Source organism: Camelus bactrianus, chromosome 16, assembly GCF_048773025.1.
Source record: "Camelus bactrianus isolate YW-2024 breed Bactrian camel chromosome 16, ASM4877302v1, whole genome shotgun sequence".
In the NCBI taxonomy this organism is placed as follows: domain Eukaryota; kingdom Metazoa; phylum Chordata; class Mammalia; order Artiodactyla; family Camelidae; genus Camelus; species Camelus bactrianus.
The window spans coordinates 32,324,979-32,345,401 of record NC_133554.1 but is presented as its reverse complement, the minus strand read 5'-3'; the positions used below and the strand labels follow the sequence as shown (position 1 = coordinate 32,345,401).

At 39.3% G+C, this 20,423-nt stretch overlaps 1 protein-coding gene and 1 long non-coding RNA gene across 7 annotated transcripts in view; one reads left to right on the top strand and one right to left on the bottom strand.

Moving 5' to 3' along the window:
• LOC123618418 (uncharacterized) overlaps positions 1-20,423 on the top strand; it is a 110,034-nt gene that overhangs the window by 8,453 nt on the left and 81,158 nt on the right. For 3 of the 5 annotated variants that reach the window (XR_012499496.1, XR_012499494.1, XR_012499492.1), the window contains one exon: positions 3,787-4,458. This is a non-coding gene — a long non-coding RNA (uncharacterized LOC123618418). Of the gene's footprint in view, positions 1-3,786; positions 4,459-4,837; positions 4,945-6,646; positions 13,474-20,423 lie in introns of those variants that run through there. The other 2 variants (XR_012499493.1, XR_012499495.1) reach the window with 2 other exon arrangements.
• NPEPPS (aminopeptidase puromycin sensitive) overlaps positions 13,542-20,423 on the bottom strand; it is an 88,458-nt gene continuing 81,576 nt past the window's right edge. For both annotated transcript variants that reach the window (XM_074342953.1, XM_074342954.1), the window contains 4 exons: positions 18,281-18,388; positions 17,640-17,795; positions 17,314-17,361; positions 13,542-15,067 (listed from right to left, as the gene is read on the bottom strand). In XM_074342953.1, coding sequence (XP_074199054.1) covers positions 14,915-15,067; positions 17,314-17,361; positions 17,640-17,795; positions 18,281-18,388 — 465 coding nt within the window. In that variant the 3' untranslated portion in view covers positions 13,542-14,914. The remainder of the gene's footprint in view (positions 15,068-17,313; positions 17,362-17,639; positions 17,796-18,280; positions 18,389-20,423) is intronic.

Below are 20,423 nucleotides of genomic sequence, written 5' to 3'. Positions count from 1 at the left end.
GAGGCTCCTGGTGCTCTTATCACTTAGGATGTGACAAAGGTTTTAGGAACTACGTGCCAGGCACTGGGGGCAGAGGTTAATATATATGTTTTCTATTATCTCATGTTTGTACGTTTTGTATGCACACAAATATCTTTTGTCCCCTATTAGTTTGTAATTCAAGGCTTCTCAGCCTTGGTACTGTTGATATTTTGGACCAAATAATTCTTTGTTGCTAGGGGGCTGTCCTGTGCATTGTAGAATTTTTTAGCGGTATCCCTGGCTTCTACCTACTTGGTACCAGTAACACACCCCTCTCAAACCCTGACAGTCAGAAACCTGACAAGGTCTCCAGACCTTGCTATGTTCCCTGGTGGCAAAAATAGCTTCCCCACCCCCTGCAGTTGAGAACCACTGCTCCTTGAGGTCAGCTGCCGTGTCATAAATCCCTGTATTCCACACGGTGAGTTTATTGCCCAAAGAGTATCACTGCCTTATGAAAATAGTAACTAATTTTTATAAAGCCCTTCCTCTGTACTGTTCTAAGCTCCACACACATATTAACTCATTTAATCTTCACAACAACCCTATGAGATAGGTACTATTATTATGCCCCTTTTACAATCAAGAAGCTAAGACTCGAAGAGATTAGTTTAGTTATTCATGGTCACCCAGCTGGGAAGTGACACCTGGGATTTGAACTCCAACCCAGGCAGTCCAGCTGCAGATTCTGAGCTCTCAACCATTTTGCTATCTACTGCTTTTAAATACAAAGAAAGAAAAAACTTTTTTTTTAAGCCAGGCATTGTCCATCTGCCTACAGAATTTGCATAGGCAAACACGTAAAAATAAAGTTTCCTGTTCTGCCTTTTTCACAAAACATGATATAGCAAAGCATTTTGCCGTATTCCTAAAATCTTCTACATTGTTTAAGTATAATTTACTGGCAATGAAGTGCACCCATTTTAAGGGTACAGTTTGATAAGTTTTGACGAATGTATAAGTCCGTGCTGCCACCAACACAAGATATAGAACATTCTCATCACCTTTGTTCCTTTCTATAGTGGCAGCCGAAGCTGGCTTGTACCCTAGTACCTGCTCAGGAGCACCAGCTTTGTGTACATCTCTCGAATTTACATTTAGTGACATCACATTGGTAGCTCAAAATTAGCCATTGTGGGAGTACTTCATTGAAATTGGGAAAGTGCCACAGATCAAGACTTCTTTAAAAAAAAATTGTTTTAGAACCAGTTAACCAGTACTACAGCTTGTGCCCCTTTGCAGTCACCCATCCATCTTACAGCCAGTCTGCTTTCTGACATTTCCTTTTGCATTTCTAAGAATTCTGTAAATAAAATCATGCACTATATACTCTTTTGTGCCTTGCTTCTTTTGTTCAGCATGCTTTTGAGAATCATCAACATTGTTACACATATCAATAGTTCATTCCTTTTCATTGGATTCTGTTGTATTGGTAAACAGCTTGGCCAGGACCTTTACTGTGGTTTCCACAGAAAGGAACAGGTGAGGCAGGGTAAGCAGGCTTAGGATTGGCTAGCTTAATTTTCGTGGACCTTGGGGCATAGGGACTGCCTATAGTTGTCTGGTGTCTGGCCCTGAAATGATTAGGGTGGAGGAAAAGTAACTGATTGTGAGAGCCTGATAAGTAGGTGGTAAGTAAGGGTTTTGGATTGGTTGTATATAAAAGGTACACTGGAAGAAAATGGTTTACTGTCTCTAAGAATTGGCTCGCCCTGGGAGGGGCAGCCTCTCCAGGGCTAGCAAGGCCCCAAGATGTCAAAGCATCAGTAAATAGGGAAATTCTTTTTTTTAATTTTATGGAGGAGGTAATTAGGTTTTTTAATTTTATTTATTAATTTTAATGGAGGTACTGAGGATTGAATCCCGGACCTTGTGGATGCTAAGCATGTGCTCTACCACTGAGCTAGACCCTCCCCCAAAGAAGAGTTTTAAAAACATGATTATACACCTGTTGGAAGGTTATTCTAGAAAGAATCTGAACTGTGAGGTGCTAGGCAAAGCAGAAACAAGGTACCTTACTGTACTAAAACACAGGAAATTAGGTAAAAGACTACATAACACATGGCAAGAGCTGGTCCTCTTGTCACACGTGCCCCTGAGGTTCTCCCTTTAATCAGTAGATTGGACGATCCTTTGGGAAAACTGACCAGCTCGAGAAGAAATACCTTTGGATACTGTATGAGTTTTCCATACATAGGGCTGTGTTACAAAGTACCAAAATCTTGGTATCTTAAAACAAAAGCAGTTTCCTCTCACAGTTCTGAAGTCAGAAGTCCAAAATCAGTCAAGTCTGGAAACACATCAGCAGGGCCATATTCCCTCTGGAGGCTGTAGGGAGCATTTCTTTACTTGCCTCTTCTGGCTCTGGTGCTCCAAGTACTCCTTGACTTAACAGCTGCATCACTCCAGTCTGCCTCCATCTTCAAATAACTTTCTCCTCTTCTGTGTCTCTCCCCTCTGTAGCCCTTATAACACTTGTTATTGGGCTCACTCAGGTAATCCAGAATGGTCTTATCTCAAGATCCTTCACTCAGATCTCAGAACTTTTAACTCAGTTACATTGCAAAGACCCTTTTTCCAAATAAGGTCACTTCACAGATTATGGGGATTAGAATGTGGACATATCTTTTTGGGGGGCCACTGTTCAACCCATTAGAGATACTAAGCTGAGAGTCCCCAGTAATGTCTGTCAACTGAGAGGCCCTGTCTCATGAACACAGAGCTCCCAAAAAATTTTAATGCCTTGGTCTTAACCATGAGTGGACTGTCAAGGATCATCAGGTAGTCACGGAAAGCCTCTAAAACGAAAGACAAACACCAAATAAATAAACAAGAGCAAGAAAACTGGAGAATACAGAAACAGCACAAAGGACAGAATGAAACAGATCTTTAAAGATGACATTGTCATACAGAGATGTTGCATCCATGAAACAAGAACAGGAAGTTATTTTTAAAAAAGAACATTAGAGAATACAGATCTTTAAAATATGATAACCAGGGGTTTGGGTATAGCTCCTTGGTAGAGTGAATGCTTAGCATGCACAAGGTCCTGGGTTTGATGCCCAGTGCCTCCACTAAAATAAATAAAATAAATAAATAATAATAAAATAAATAAATTATTAAGATAATATAACCAGTAACTTCAATCAAAGGGTTGGAAGGTAAGATTGAGAAAATATCCTAAAAGAAAATAAATGGGTGGAAAATAGGCATAAAAAGTTTTGAACCTAGAAGTATCCCAGGAGGATTAACATTCAACTAAGAGGAGTTACAGAGAAATAAAACAGAAAAATGGAGGGAAAGCAGTCATCGAAAAATAATTCGAGAAGTCAGAACTGAATGGCTTAGATCTCCAGAATGAGAAGTCCACTGAGTGACCAACATAATGGATGGAAAAGAAATAGATTTCAGATTATTGGGTAAATAGTGGAAGGTTACTAAAACCTTCCAGAGAAAAAGCAGTTAACATTCAAAGGATCAGCCATCAGAATGGCACCCTGCTTCCCACCAGCCATGCTGGAAGACAGTGGAGGAATGCTTTTATTAAACTATTTATGACCATGCGTGAGGTCTAGGTTCAATCCTCAGCACCTCCACTAAAAAAACAAAACAAAACAAAACAAAAAAAAACCACGAACAGAAAAATTTATTTGTGACCTATAATTTTATGAATTAGCCAAATTGTGAATTCAGTAAAGTAAGCACATTTTCAGATGTGTGAAATCTGAAAAAATTTTTACTTACTATCCATGTACCCTTTCTCAGGAAATGACTGGGGGATGTGGTACACCAAAATGAGAGAATAAACCAAGAAACAGGAAGACATGTGCTCCTGGAAACAGGATATTCAACAGAGATGAGAAATGAAGAGAATCCTTGAGATGCTGATGAAAGGAAATCCCAGGGCAACAGACAGATAACCTGGCTGCAGGCCTTTGAGAGTAACCAGTCTGGACTGGAGCGGGACGACCGAAGGCCCCAGAAGGGATGTCTCCAAGGGATAACATGAAATGGATAGAGGAAAAATTTACACTTCTGGTAGTGATGGAGAATAAATTAATTATAGGGACATGGAAAACTAAGCAAATAACAGAACAAACCCCAGCAATTTGTTTTTATTAATGATTAACTCCAGGAAAAAAAATGTTATAAAAAACTGAAAAAGAAACACAGTTTAGTTGTAGTAAACTAAATAGCTTGGCTGTGGATAGTATTTATGGAGGCGGAATTGTGTAAACAGTGTGGTTATTGATCGCCTCTAACGTCAGCTCTCGTGGGCTTTCCTCTTTGTAGACTGCATTCCAGCCAGCAGGGGTGCTCTTTGTTGCAGTTACTCTGGGTTTCTTTTGTTTAAAACAGGAATTGAGTTAATTAAATTCAGTTAGTGAATTAATATGTTCATAAATTTATTTTTGAATTAAATATCAATACAAATGAGTCTAAAGAAAAGGCTGTGATGAAAGTGTACACACACACACACACACTTTTTTTCTTTTTTGGACTAAATACCTGGAAAGGATTGTCAAGCTTTAAACTTGTGTTCTCTTAACTAATTTGAGACTTTTGATTTACCTGAACATCATATCATGGTGTATACCCATTCATCCCATTACAGGGAAGTTGTATATATTTGAATCCAATGTATGTTAGATTGACCCGTAACACATTATATTGTAAATTTTTTTTCTAGTTCTGTTTTTATTTTTGCCAGTAGATGGTGAGCAATTTGAGGGCAGGCTCTTGTTCTTTCTTCTGTAAGATTCTGGCACCTAACACAGACCTTTACTTTTTTTTTTTTTTTTTTTTTAAATCCAAGATAAAGACACCACAGAGACCACAGTTTGAGTTGATGACCACATCTAATATTTGCAGAGCGTTGAATTGCTCATACAGCAGTATCACATCCGTCTGCCCCATACTGAGGTTGGTGTTTTTATTTAGTATCTCTTCTACCCTCCTATTTTGCAGAAAAGGCCCTGAGTTCCAAAGAATGCCTTCCCTAAGGTCACGCAAGTCATTGTTGGAGCCTCTAGCAGAACTAAGGTCTCCTGACACCCAGTGATGCATTAAAAAACTTTTTTAAAAATTGTGGTTAGAAAAATTTACCATCTTAACCTTTTTTAAGTGTGTAAGTTCTGTAGTGTTAAGTATATTCACATTGTAGTGTAACAGATCTCCAGAAATTTTTTATCTTGCAAAACTGAAACTCTATACCATTGAACAACCACTCTCTACTCTCCCCTCACCCCTGCCCTTGGCAACCACCATTCTTCTTTCTGTCTGTATGAATTTGAGTACTCTGGATACCTTCTGTAAGTGGAATCATACAATATATGTCTTTTGTGATTGGCTTATTTCACTTAGCATATGTCCTCAAGGTTCATCCATTTTCTTCCTTAAGGTTAAACAATATTACATTGTATGGATGTAGCCAGTTGTTTATCCATTCATCCATCAGTGGACACTTGGGTTACTTCCACCTTTTTAGCTGTTGTGAATAATGTTGCTCTGAGTTCGAGTGTACATATATCTTTTCAAGATCCTGCTTTCAGTTCTTTTGGATCTATCCCCAGAAGTGGGATTCCAGTAATGCATTTTTAAAATTCTCCAACTCATTCCAAAAATGATTTGAGGTCACTCTTCCAGCACCTTCTTAAGTATTAAAAAAAAAAACTTCTAAATTTTGAATGAATGAATGAATGAATGAACAAAGGGGCCAGAATGGAACAGAGGAGAACAGCAGAAATGATTGACCTAACAGCAGTCTTTGAGGGAATGAAGCTTTTTACCTTTACTCTTGGGAAGTAGCTGCCGATAATTAAGAGCCACCAGAGGTGGACTGGAATGGCCTAGGCTTGTTTCCTCATGTACAAAATAGGCTCCAAAACATTCCCAAAGTAAGCCCGGTGCATGAGAAAGGGTCACAAAGGAGGGCTTGGGTATTCATGACCCCTGGTCTGTACGGGAGTGGGTGTACCAACTCAGATATTCTGGGCCTGGCACAGGACCTTCATGAGGGCTCTGGTCAAAGTGGGGACTGTGGTATAATGTGCTGGTCATAAGTCAGTTCTCAGCTTGACATTGTTGCCAGATCTTCTGATTTTGCAAGAAAACTGGAAATCTGGGTTTTTATGTGAAATACCATGATTTTTAAAAGCTGGCATTTAAATTTTCAAAAAGATTTACAGGGCATCATGTAAGTCAAAGACAAAACACACATTTGCAACCTCTGGTCTGTGGTACTGTGGGGCACTTGTGGTAGTTGGTGACCTCGGGGGAAGAATTGTGTCTGGCTTGTTTGACCAGGGCTGGGAAAAGGTTAATGGGACCCAAATCAAATGCCTGTACCTGCAAAAGTTCTCCCCTTCTGTCCTTGGGTAAAGTTTAATGTGTTGCAGGTGGAGAGGAAATGACCCAAAAGGAACCATTAGGTTTTCCTGGTAGTAAATCTGTGCTGGTCAAATAGGAGAGGAGGGCCTCTGGTTTCAAATCCACTCTGTGAGATTCAGTTGTGCCTACTTCACAGAACCACAGTAAGAATAAAACGCCACAGATTTGGAAAGGTGTTGAATTTTTCCTAAAATGTAATGCGGGTGCTAACTGAGATAATTATTTTGCCTTGAAGATCTCAGAAGAGTGTAATGTTTTGGGAATGATGACAGCTTCTACAAAAGCTGACCTCGGAGATGCTGGGCCCAAGCTCTGGCAGGAAAAATGAAGGGGAAAGAAGGTGTCAGCCGTTCTGCTCTGGTGGGAGTGGTGTTGCTGAAAGTGGCGCTGGGGGGTCGGTGTGGAGTTGAGAAGCACACAGGGCCGTGGATGGTGTGATCCTGCTCCAGACGGCCAAGCTCCCTGCTGGGCTTCCTGAACCTCACACTGGAAGTTTCAGCTGAAATAAACCTCTGACCTTGCCACCAGTTCCCTCGACTAAGTGGGGCTTTTATATTTTACAGACTATTTCATATTCCCACTTAGAAGGAGATTGGAACTGTTACTTCTATTAAGAAAGCAGCACTGCTTATTATTACTACTGCTACTATTACTGATATTCCCATCATACTTTATAACTTACAAAGGCCTTTCATCTGTATTCTTTTTTTTTAAGTGAAAGCAACTTTATTTAGAAAGATACACACTCCATAGACACAGTGCGGTCTGTCTCGCTCAGACGGGAAAACGGCTTAGGAGATGCATACTCCACAGGCAGAATGTGGGCCATCTCGGAAAGGTGAGAGGGAGAGAGACCGAGAGGTGCAGGTGTTTAGTTTAAAGTAAAAACAGACCTGAAGATTGTCATTCTAAGTGAAGTAAGCCATATGTGGAATCTAAAAAAAAAGACGAATTTATTTACAAAACAAAAACAGACTCACAGATACAGAAAACAAACTTAAGGGTACTGGTGGGAGGGAGTGGGAAGGGGTAGATTGAGAGTTCTAGATTTGCAGATACTAATATACATAAAATAGAAAAAGAACAAGTTTATACTGTACAGCACAGTGAACTATATTCAACATCTTGTAGTAACCTATGGTGAAAAAGAACATGAACATGAATATATGTATGTTCCTGTATGACTAAGTATTGTGCTTTACAACAGAAATTGACACAACATTATAAACTGATTATACTTCAGTAAAAGTATATTTTAAAAAATAAAGTAAAAGCAGATACACACTCCATAGACAGAGTCCAGGCTGCCTCAGAAGGCAAGAGAGAGTGTGACCACCAGGTGCTGAGTTGTTAGGTTTTATGAGCTCGGTAATTTCACATGCTAATGAGTAGGAGGATTATTCCACTACTTTAGGGCAGGGGTGAGGATTTCCAGGAAACGATCCCCCCTCCCCCGCCTACTTTTTGACCTTTTATGGTCAACCTAGGAGCTGTCATGGCGCCTGTGTGTGTGCCACGAGGCTCAAGGTCTACTGGAAGTCGAATCTTCCACCATCTTGGTTCTAACCAATTTGTCCTGTCCTCAATTGCTGTGTCATTCCTTGCATGGTTGTGCCTTGCCCCCTTTCCTCCCACTTCATTCCTCCCTCAGAGATTTTACTCCCATAATCTTATGGGGATGCAGAAAGGCAATGATCAGTCTTCTGTAGCCAGTTCATCACCTGTATTCTTTTCATTTTGTTTACTGCTGACTCTGAGGTGATGATTCTTCTCACTTTACAGATGAGGAAACTGATGGTTTCCCATTGTCCTTTAGTTAAAGTTCAGAATCTTCAACTTGGCCTAAGTCTCCCCCTAGTCTGGGCCTTGCCCACCTCTCCAGATCCCTCTTTCACCACTTTCCCAAGACCCTCACTTTGTTCCAGCTATTCTGTATTTCTTTTGGTTCCTCCAATAGGTCACATTCTTTCCAGCTGTAGGCCTTGCATTGCACGCGCTGTTTCTTCTGCCTTGAACACTTTTGCCTGTCCTCTTTGCCTGGTGGCAACTCCTCATCTCTCAGGTCTTAGTTTAACACCGTTCTTCATAGGAGCCTTCCTGAACATTCAAGCTACACTGGTCTTCCTAGTAATCTCTTCTTATCCCACCCTGCACTTCCCATTCCAAAGACTCATCACACTTCAGATTACTCATTCACTCTTTCTTGTTCCTGCTAGATTGTAAGCTCCATGAGGCAGAGACCAAGTCTGCCTTAACTGATCACTTAGTCTGTGCCTTGGATAATATGCTCTGAAAGCTCCTGTAATCAGTCTATTGTCTGGATGCCATAGCCATGGACCTAACGCATCAGAACCTTGCCTTCCGGTCCAGTGCTGTGGGGCTTTTCTGACAAGCTGCTCCTGCTACTTCAGTAATTAAGGTCTTTTGATTAGTGGCCAAAATGCACACCTCCCACATCAAATAGCAGGTTGTGAGGTTAGGGCACAGTGCCACTGTATTTTTATGGTCACGATTCAAAAAAGCTGATACTGTTCTCACCTCATCTGTTGTTTCTCTGATGCTAACATACCAATGAGAACCTTTGCCCAGCATCCTTTTGGGGTGGTCAAGGGTAGACTAGGGTTGACAGGGACATTAAAAGCTCTTCACACAATTCTCATCTCAGGTCTTTCCCTTGGTTTCGTGCACACTTGGGTCACTTATAGGTGGATGGCTCATTTGTTTCACTTGTCGAAGCAGTGAGGTGTAGTTACCAAGTTAATAGTGCAAGCACAGGAGTGGAGGTACCACAGTTGCTCAGGCTGGTGCCCAGCAGGCGTCAGGCAGGTAAGCAGGTTCCTCTCCAGTGGGAGGAACTCATGGCCTCATTTCAACAACTGCAGCAAGCTGAAGTCCCTGCCTGTTGTGATCCTTTTCTTTTGAAGCCAGCGACATCCCTCCTCACCAAAGGCTTTGTGAAATTTGTCACCATATGACTTCCTCAGTCCAGTTCATGGTAATAACCAAAATGTGTGGCTAAACACCCAGGCAGCAGTGTATAAGGTTGCAAGCGTTAGTTCCAAATATAGAGCAGTTGACATCTCCAGTGAGGCAAGAACGTTGAGTGAATTCATTACATGAGCCACTTAAACGGACTGAGCCCAAGAGCTTAAAGGCACATTCCTCAAATATGTGCATGCCACAAAACTGTCACTTAGTGTTGCGAAATCAGGCTGGAGAACATTCTTGAGCCAAAGAATCTAAACAAGGAAGAAATGCTCTCCAAGTATGCATTGGCCAAGTATCACTTCGTTCTCAAGTCACCTTTGGTGGTGAGCCTCATGACTTAGAGCATGACATCAGGGGTCACAGGTTTGATCCTGGCACACTTAACTTCATAAGGCAAAGACTGAAAATGTGTGGCACTGGTTACAAAGGGGAGCAGGCCAAGGGGGCACAGCCTGTCTTCGTTACTAAAAATAATTAAATGCGTAAACTAGAGTATGAGAACATAGCTGGAAGCATATGCCCCAGACTTACCTGTTACCCATAATTGTCTGTAGGAGGTGGGTTTATAAAAAGGGATAGTCACTTTCTGTGGGTTTTTTTTTTCCTTCAAAATTTGGAAAATGGATATGTATTACATTTGTGAACATAATTAAAATTTTAAGTGGTAGGGGTTAGTGATACAGCATTCTTAGATGAATAGCAGATTGTTACAGTGAAGTTGGTAGAGAAAAGCTTATAGACTGTGTAAGTATTTTCTACTATACACAAAAAAAATGCACTTGGATCTACTAGATGTAGAACAGGGTGGTTGAGTAGAACTTTCTTTGGTGATGGAGAAAATCTGTATCTGTGCTGCCCAGTACAGTAGCCACTAGCCATGTGTGGCTGGTGAGCTCTTGAAATGTGGCTAGTGCAACTGAGGAACTTACTTTTAATTTAAACTTAAATAGCTGCATATGGCTAGTGGCTACTGTATTTAGACACACAGATGTAGAATCTTCCATTTATAGGGAAAAAGAGTGTCAGCAGAGGCAGGGAGAAAAGACCAGATTTGGTAGCTCGGAGATCTTATGTAAGTCATGTACTGTTGTGTTGTCTTATGAGGGGGGAGGTAATTAGATTTCTTCATTGATTTCCACTTGGAGGAGGTACTGGGGATTGAACCCCTGACCTCTTGGGTGCTGAGCATGCGCTCTACAACTTGAGCTATACCCTTCCCCTACTGTTATGTTGTCTATCCAGTAGAGAGAGTTCATGTACTCTTTTATTTGTGTAAGAATGAAGTGAGAGAAGGAACCTCTTTGCACTTGTAAAGGCCAAAGCATTAACTTCATCATACCACAGCCCTCCACATATGCCTGACTTTCAAGTGCTCCACTGATAGACAAGGAGCTGACCTTTTGGAAAAGCAGCAATCATCTCATCCATCCTTATCTATCTCAAGCATTTTAAATGTTTTGTACTTTTCCTCATACCTTTTTCTCCATCTCTTCTCCATTATCTTGTATTCTGTGTTGTCTGGAGATTACTCCCATTAAACCATCAGCCATTCAGTATACTGTTTTCTTCTTAATTTCTTTAGAAGTTGTCTAACTAATAAGCATTAAGAAGAGTATATCCAGTCTGTGGCCATACCACCCTGAATGGGCCCGATCTTATCTGATCCCGGAAGCTAAGCAGGGGCGGGCCTGATTAGTACTTGGTTGGGAGTATATCCATAAGATTAATATATATATAAAAGAAAGTAGATAATCAATTGCCTAATAGAGTGGATTAAAATTGCAGCATAATGTAATATACCTGCACAATTTGTCAAATTTATGATAAAGGTTGGTTGAAGATGAGTGGAGGCAGATGTGTCAGAGGACTATACTGGTATGATCAGCCAAACCATGGCAAGATTTAATTTCTTTTTCTTCCTGGTTGTCATTTTAATTGGTGTATAGTATGTCTGCTGTCAGCTGCTAGCAACTTCCTAAGAAGGCACAGATTATGATACTAAGCTATGTTATGTTCGTTCTTTATTGCCAATTCCATCCCAGTGTTGGAACCAGAAGTTCAGTAGTGAAAGTTACCACTGCCAGATACCAGCGATGAAATCGCAGAAGCAGAGTTCTTTACAAATGGCAGTAACAACCCAGTCGTCTTTCCTTCCTGACACTGCCACCTCTCACAAACTTTGCCATCAGTTGTACTATTACAACAACCAATCCTCTGATTTGGTTTCCTCAGGAAAGCGGTTTAGTCAAAATGTTTCATTAACATCAAGGTCTCCTGTCTCACTCTTGGATTTGAAACCAAACACCTTGACCACTTTGCTGGTACTAGGGTTGATAGAAGGTATGGTCATCTTGGGTGGGTATTTTGCATTACCACAAAAGATAAGCGAGCTTTATTAAAACATCATCAACAACAATTCTGAGATCCTAAAACAAGTATCTAGTAAGAGGAAACTCAGTTCTCAGCACCTAATTTATTATTTAGACAAAAATGCTGCTGTAAGTATAGATTCAACATTATAAATGTATCAATAAAATCTTGTTTTTATTTCCTTGCTGAGAGAAAAAAATACTAATCCTACAAATGAGGCTCCAAGTCCAGGACTCATTTGGATAATAGGGTTGAAATATTCAATTTAAACCTGTAATGGGGGAAGGGTGTATACCTCGGTGGTAGAGCACATGCTTAACATGCACAAGGTCCTGGATTCAATCCCAAGTACCTCCATTAAATTGTTTTTTAAAAGTGCAAAATAAAATATAAAATTCTCTATAAAGGAAGTATCAACACATTCATCTTTCTTTCCAACCTTCTGAATTCCACTAAAAATTTTAACCAAAGGCTTTTAGGGAAAAGGAAACCATTAAATATCTTAAATATCTTCAAAGCTATTGCCTGGGTCTAGTCTGACTGTATGATCTTCTAGTTCTGGAGACATGACAATTAGCTAGCTGGAGGAACAGATTTCTGCAGACTGGCAAGCTTGGGTTGACTACTAGAACTGAGAGTTATTTGCTGTAAAACTACTTTACCTAACTTTTCTGAGCCTGTTTACTCATCTATAAAGTAAGTATATTACCTGTGATAGGCAGCTATTTGGAATACAATAAGTTAAAACATCTGACACGGAAAAGGCTGAATTAAGACCTTGAGGAACCCAAAGCATCAGAACTATGGTGCTCAAGTCAAAATATTAGTAAAAAAACAGAATACACTCAAACTGGGTAATCTGAGAAAAGTTTTAATGGAAGGACTATTTACAAAGACATGGGCAGAGTTCAGAGAAACCAACAGGGAATAATGAATTATCCAGAGCTAGTAAAGGAATAGTCTTTTCTATCCCTAGATCTGAAGGGGCAAAGAGAAGGAGCTAGAAGCTAGAGAGGGCTGCTTGATAGGAGTTGCAGTCTTTGGTAGAGGGACACAACCTAGTGACACGGCAATTTAGAAGCCAGGGGAAAAATACCCTGACCATCTGTCCCTCAGCCTTTTGATCTTCCGAGGGTGTTACTGATTGGATCAACACAACCTGAAGTCAGAAGGCAAAGGAGCCTGTTGATGCAGTCCATGTGGGACAGCACCTCCTGGGGCACAGAGCAGGATGGAGAGTAGTTCTGAAGGGGAAATGGAAGATATCCAGCACGACCTCTTCCCTGACATAATTCAAACTGCAAAACTGTTATATACAAAACTTACATGTATGCCGCAACTAAAATAACTTCTTTCCAGAATTTGATTGTAAGAGAATCTGTGAGTTCTTTAATTAAAGCAGAATTTCTTTCAGTCTCTTTGGTGCCCCTGCTTTGCTGGTGCCTTAAGCACATGCTTCGAGAGCCTACAGGGCAGCCCTGAGCATGGCACCTGAACAGGCAAGCCTCCGTAAGTGGGAAGCTCACTGGTAGGCTCAAGTGAATTCCTAATGCTGACTCTGAGGAGCTGTAAGAGGCTTTTGAGAATCCAGAACTAATTCAGAAGGAAACTTAGGATTTTTCTAGTTAGGTGCTTAGTCATTAGGTATTCAGGAACTGGATTTTCTTAGACTCAGAAAATCCTATGGTAGTAAAACTCCTTATAATACTACTGAATGGTGGGGAAAGGTTTTAGTTGCTTATCAGAGAGAATAAAAGAAATCAGGACATCAGTTTCACATTGACATTTTTATTAACGCCAACTGTTTTTTAATTATTATTTTTTAAAACAATAGCACAAAAATGTTTCAAGGAAGCAGTCTCACAATCTGATGACCTTCTGAAATACAGTTAAGCCACACCAAATATGAATTCCTGTTAATAACACACAAAAATATTTTTTTTAAAGAAAAGGAAAAAGAAAAAAAAGGAAGGGAATGAGATTTAAGAGTTAAAACTCACTGGATTAGGTAGGTGAAGCTTGTTAGTAGGATACACTGTGGAAGCAGAGTGGCACACACAGGTTTTGAGTCTTTGTTGTTGTTTTTTAACCAGTTACCACTAATATATAGGCCCTGCAGCAGTTACCACTGACTTCTTACATGCCCAGAATGAGCCAGGAGGAGCCAGTGTTGATACTGTCACAAAGAGGTTCAACAGTTGGCCTGTCAGACAACCAAGACCATTTTCAGCAGAGTAACTCCTTCAGAAAGGCCTGGCTGAAAACATTTAATTTCTATTATCTCACCTACATGCATTTCAGGGTTCTTAAAAGTCATCTTAAAAAAGAAAAAAAAATAATGTATATCAGTTTCTCTTATTTAATGTGGCTATAAAAGATGTTTCCTTATTATTTCTTTATCTCTAAGAAGGACACCGGGGTGGGATGTTGGGGATGGAACTAAGGGGAGGAAAAAACCCAGACCAGGATAGGGTGTTTTTTTAAAACTTTTTTTTTTTTTTTTTTTTTTTTGCCAAGGGGTCACACAGAAGGGAAGGCAAAGAGGGAAAACTACAATCCTTGGTTCAGATTGAGTTATGCAGGAAAATACATCTTCCTGATCAGTCCCCATGCCAAAAAAAAAAAAAAAAAAAAAAACAAAAAACCACTTGGGATTATGCACAGACTCTATGTTATACCAGCTATCAGCCTTTTATGTTTAACCATTCCCAGCAACGTACACTGCCCTTGGCTTGTAGGCTGCTTGCAGAACCCACTTCACAAAAATCCTCTTCACCCAGAAGCCTCTAGTTTCCTTTTGGTAGGTTATAAAAACAGAATCTGTCATTAACAGGAGAGTGTTAAATACTTTGAACCACTGACAAGGCTTCAGAAAGTTTCACAGTTTCGTTATGCTCTATTTTATTACTATCATATTTACATTTTTATTTTTTACTTTAATTTTTTTGCTGAATTGCTGATTTTCCTTTTTCAATAGAATTTAATTCTGGAGTGTGAGCAGGGGCCAGTTAACTACATTCATTGTCCAACCCCTACTGGTTTGAAAGAAGACTCCGAATTCTTGGCATATGAATCAGCTGTTCGGTCGCTCCCCGTTTTCCCTGCACGAGGCAGCAGAACTGCAGTGGCGGTGCGCTCTCAGGGTTCATGCTGTGGGGGGTGAGGCCTTTCGCTGAAGTAGGTACTGGTGGATGCTCTCAGCATCACGCTTTAGCCAAGCAGCATTCAGCAGGATATTTTCACAACACTGCTGGATGGTACGCTCAGCTGAAGGAGCTGGGTGACTCTCGAAGAAAGCCTGGTATAAAACAACCCAGAATGTGGCATCATTACTAGCAATAGTAAGAAGTTAGTATCACAGGTCATGAAAAAATCCCCACTGGTCTCTAGAATTCATAAGCTTTACTCATGAAAATTTACCACTGCCCCTCCCAGGCTAAAAGGAAACAAGCAGGCAGCTCTTTGGACTTGCCTACAGGAATTCTCCCCCAAATACTATATGCTTAAAACCTAATCAAGAAAGTAAAAGAGAACTAATATCAAGGACCTACTCTGTTCCAAGGCCCCTATGTTGCTTCATCTCAATGACAATCTTATCACCTCATTTTACAGGTAAGACAGGCTCACAGGGGTTAAAAAACCTGCTGGAAGCCTAGGCTTTGGAATCAATCTGGACTCCATCATGTACAGCCTGTGACTGAGTAAATTAACTGCTCTAAGTCTGTTTTCTCATCTATGAGAAAATATTTACTACAGAAGATTAAAGAGATAACCCATTTAGTAGACAGCATAATACTTTGCACAGAGTAGTAAAGGACTCAACACATTTTGGCTGCTTCAAATAAAGATTAATTTGTAAGGGAAGATAAAACTAAGAAGCTTGGGTTTGGGGGAGGGTACAGCTCAGTGGTAGAGCACATGCTTAGCATGCATGCAGTCCTGGATTCAATTCCCAGTACCTCCATTAAAATAACCCCCCAAAACTAAGAAGCTTAAATTGTAGCCACGCCCTAATAGTTTAATACTCCATAGACACATTTTTCATACAATAAAACTAGTTCAGAGTTTATTATAATTATCACAATGCTTATTGATATTGATTAAAGGTTGAATAAACCATTTTCTAATGAAGTACACCTGATTTCACAGAAAATGCCAACCAACAAAAGGATGGGGTTCTTTCCTTTGAACAAGTCATCAGAGGTATGTAAGAGAGAATGACTAATTCATCAGATTAAGCCTAGACCTTTTAGAAATCAGTAACTTTATTTACATGGAAGACAATGGCTCCTGCTTCAAGGCTCCTTATCACAGTTGGGTTCTTAGGGCCTGAGTAAGATATAAGACTTCTTCTCATTCTGTCTCAACAAATAACACCACTATTTACATTTGAGGAACCTGGGGATTATCCTTGACTTGTCCTTCTTCCTCCCCCAGATATGTTCACAACACAGAGAAGCCACTCAGTAAATATTGGTTGAATTAAAGATTAACAAAATCAAGCCCCTGAATCTCTTTCATTACTCCATCATTTTTGCTTGGAGAGTTAGCTTCCCAGCATCTTCTCTTCCCCATTTTAAATTATGTATTCTCCCACTGCAGCCAGACAGAAAATTTCATAATATACACCAGATCAAGTCACTCCTTTATTTATAAGCCATTCAAGGGCTTCCCATTCTTAGGAAGATTTTTTAACATGTCCTACAAGACCCTCCTTGGTCTGGCCTCTACCTACTTTACCAGCCCTTGCTTGGCCACTGCCCTCCCCTCAAAGTGATTAGATGAATTTCTCCTTCAGTGTACTTACTGCCTTTACAATAAAGTAATTACTGACACAATACAATACACAATGTAAAGTAAATGAAGACAGGATCAGTCTTTCACTGTTTTCTCAAGATGTGAAATCTTAAAATCTTATGTCTATAACAATGGCTCATAAAGTGAACCAAATATTATAGTTCTCAGAATTTCCAAATTCACACTTAAAAAATACTTTGCAGTTAGGTGCAATGAAAGGCACCTTTAAGATTTTCCTCATCAGTGTAGATTTGTCCCTCAAATGCTGAACTTTACCACTGAACTGATCATCAGTCTTTGTAAGTCACCTTGTCTCTCTGTGTATGCAAAAGACCTCTGAAGGTTATTACAAAGGGAAAAAGAACTGATATCAAGGACCTACTATGTTACAGGCCCCCTGTTTTACTTAATCTAAATAACAATCTTCTCACCTTATTTTATGGATGAGGAGACAGGCACATAGGGTTTAAACTTGCTTGAAGTCACATAACTAACTAGGGGCATAGCACAGATTTATACCCATGTCAACTGACTTCAAGTTCCACATTCTTTCAACCACATTTCAGTGCTCTCAGAGATGATTCCAACTCTAAATATATTCTTCAGGCATTAAAGATAAAAGCTAACCTGTCTTTCTCCAAGCAAAAACATTACCCCAACACTCTATGATTACAGCTTGGTTAGTGTTTTTTACAGTTTGGTTAGTTACTAGATTGAAAAGTCAAGAGTAAACAGTACTTTCCTTACCTTAACCTCTCCAGCCATTTTATCAACTGCAAATCCCTCAACTGACAGCTGAAAAAGCAATGGTTTATAAACAGTAAGTACAACTAAAAGGCTAGGAACAAACTTCCATTTACCCTAAAAACAAGTCATTCCATTCTCTCCCAACTTCAGTTTATTTCAGAGGGTGCAGGATGGGTGATGAAGAAGCCCTTTAGTAAAGCTAATAACTACTTAAGGAAACCCTTAAAAAGCAAAGACCATAATAATCTATGAGTCTAGTGAATCATGGATGGCTCTCAATAATATCCATGATAAGCAAGCTACTGACAATAAACATCTTCACCTACCTTTATTAGTCTGGATATTAAGAATCCTCCCTGGTATCGATTATAAAGTTCTTCCCAGTTGTCCTTTATAAATTTCCAAGCAGCCTTCCTTCCATGCTTGCTGCCTCCAGCCACTCCACCAATTACTGATACAGTGTCCTGTGGACGTACCTCTTCCTAAGAAAAAGAAAATTAAAAGTCTGCTGTATCCAGAACATCTTCTGGTGCCAGGAAGGGCAAATGCTGTTGGGTCTTCAAGTAATCCCACTGAAGACACTCATTCATTGCTAGGAATAACTGGCACGAGAAGCTTCCAGCAAAGAGGAGAATGTTTAATCTGAAGATCAGCCAAATTGAGAATGAAGCATTGGGATGGGTACAAACAGGCTGCTCAACAGATACTTGCTCTAGGGTAGAGAAAGGAAAGACAGAAAGCAGGCACACGGATATGTCAGCTTTTCAGTTTATTTACTTTCCCAACTATTCTGATTCTCACCATTAGAGGGAGATATAGTGGTTAGTAACAAAAGCTCATTCCAGTTTTCCAGGAAAGAGGAAGTCTTTAGGGTTAAGGCAGATCAAGAGGATATTGAATGAAGGGACACTTGCTACAGATCAGTGGGTAACAATGCCCTTTAAAAGCAGTTATCATTGTAACTTACTGAAAGTGCAAACGTGAGGACTTTTTGAATCAATTCAGGTGAAAGAGTAGCCCCAAGGACTCTTTCAATTCGGTTTTTCTCTTCCTGCATATCTGCCTGTTTGTGAAGCTATAGTGAAAAAATAAAGATAGAGATAGTTAACTTTCCCTGGAAGTTTTGCATATCATTATATGAGCTTCTCCCCCAACAGGTGAAACTTCTGCTCTACATTCTTATTGGCTAAGATTGCAGGATGTAAAATTAACAAAATATTTTTCAAGATGTTTGGGCACTAGGGGGAGGGTACAGCTCAAGTGGTAGAGTGCATACTTAGCATGCACAAAGTTCAATCCATTATAAATAAACAATTATAAATTAAATAAATAAATAAACCTAATTATCTCCTCTCCCCCCTCAAATGATGTTTGGGCACTAACTTTGTCATTGTGCCATTATAGTAAGTCACTAGATGTTAAGTGCATACTACATGACTAGCTTGTCATCAGTTCGGAGCAGTTCAACATCAAGATCTAAGGGTAAACCTGTTATTACCGAATTCTTTACTCACTGATGTCTGACTAATGTTAGATGAACAAGATAATCATTACTAATACCACTGAAGGTCATCAATTCAATTTTTAATAGGGAAAAATATATAAGAAGCATTACTGAAAGTAACATTTTAAGAATGATGACAAACATGCTCTTGATATATAAAGTGAAAAAAGACAATAAAATGATTCTACATTTAAAAAATTTAACATAAAGGGGAAAAAACCTGAAAACACGTCAAAATGTTAACAATAATGGTCTCTGATCAATGGGGTTATGCATCATTACATTTCTTAACTGCAGAAGCAGCACATGATGAATGCAGAATATTAAGAAAATAGAAAAGCATAAAGAAAAAATTATTACTATATGTACATTACCAAATCAGATATACATCATACTATACATGCTGTATTTGTGTCCTTTTATAAATTACAGGTGAGTTTTATTTTCTTTATACTTTTCTAGTCTCTAAGTCTTCCATAGTGAGTATACAAAATTTTTTTCATAATTAGAAACAAAATATTACTTAAAAAAATTAGAACTACAAATGTATATGAGATACTTCTCTAAGACAACTTAATTTATAGACTCTCTTGACCTTTTTTCCCCTCTGAAGATTTAACACTGACCAGTGTCTGGAGACCCCTTCACAGCTCCCAGTTTCCTCTTCCTTTCCTTTGGACTCTTTTGAGCAGCAGTGTAGTAAAATAGATAGGAGGTCAGGCGACCTGGGTTCTAGTCCCAGTTTTGCCTCTAACTAGCTGTGTGATCTTGACTAAGTCCTTAACCTCTCCGGGTCTCAGTTTCCCCATCTGTAAAATGAGCGGGTTGGACAGATGATTTCTAAGGTCCTTTTTCAGCTCTAATACTCAAGGTCTGAACTCTGACTTTCAGGAAGCATTCCCCTACCCCACCCCCAGGAGAACCTGTTACACTAGTCCGCTAGATGGCCCCATAATGCCAGATTTCAAATATACTTTAATTTAAAGTTATTTATTTATCCTTCCTCAGTATTCCTAAATTACCAACTGAAAACAATCCTTCTCATGTCTCAGCAACTGGTTTCGTAAAGAACCCTGATTGTGCCTGCCTTCATTAGAGCTCTTTCTATAGTAAAGGTGAATTATTGTGAGCTCCCTTGTGTTAAATGGATACAAACTCTTATTAAATAAACATATTAGTATAAAATCTTAAAGGTATGCCATGACATGAAGATGTCAAGGTATCTGTCATAAAGAACCCCTATTTTCCCCATATCTTTATGGAATAGACAAAAAACAAAACAAAACAAAACAAAACAAAACCAAGTATGCCATTTCATATACAAAAAAAATCACATGATTTCTGGTACACAAGTTCACAGAATATTAAGAATGAGAAAAGACCTTAATGTCATTTAGTTGAAAGGTAAACCCAAAATATAATTTTTATGTTATTAGAAAGGAAACTCTTGTACAAGATAGGTACTTGAAGCAGTATATTTTGTGATGCAGTTTCTTATATAAAGTTTATAATATACTTTTCAAAACATTCTAATCATTTATATAGGATTTGTTTCAAATACTAAAATACTAGAAGTCAGATTTGCAAATCTGATCCACTTGGGATC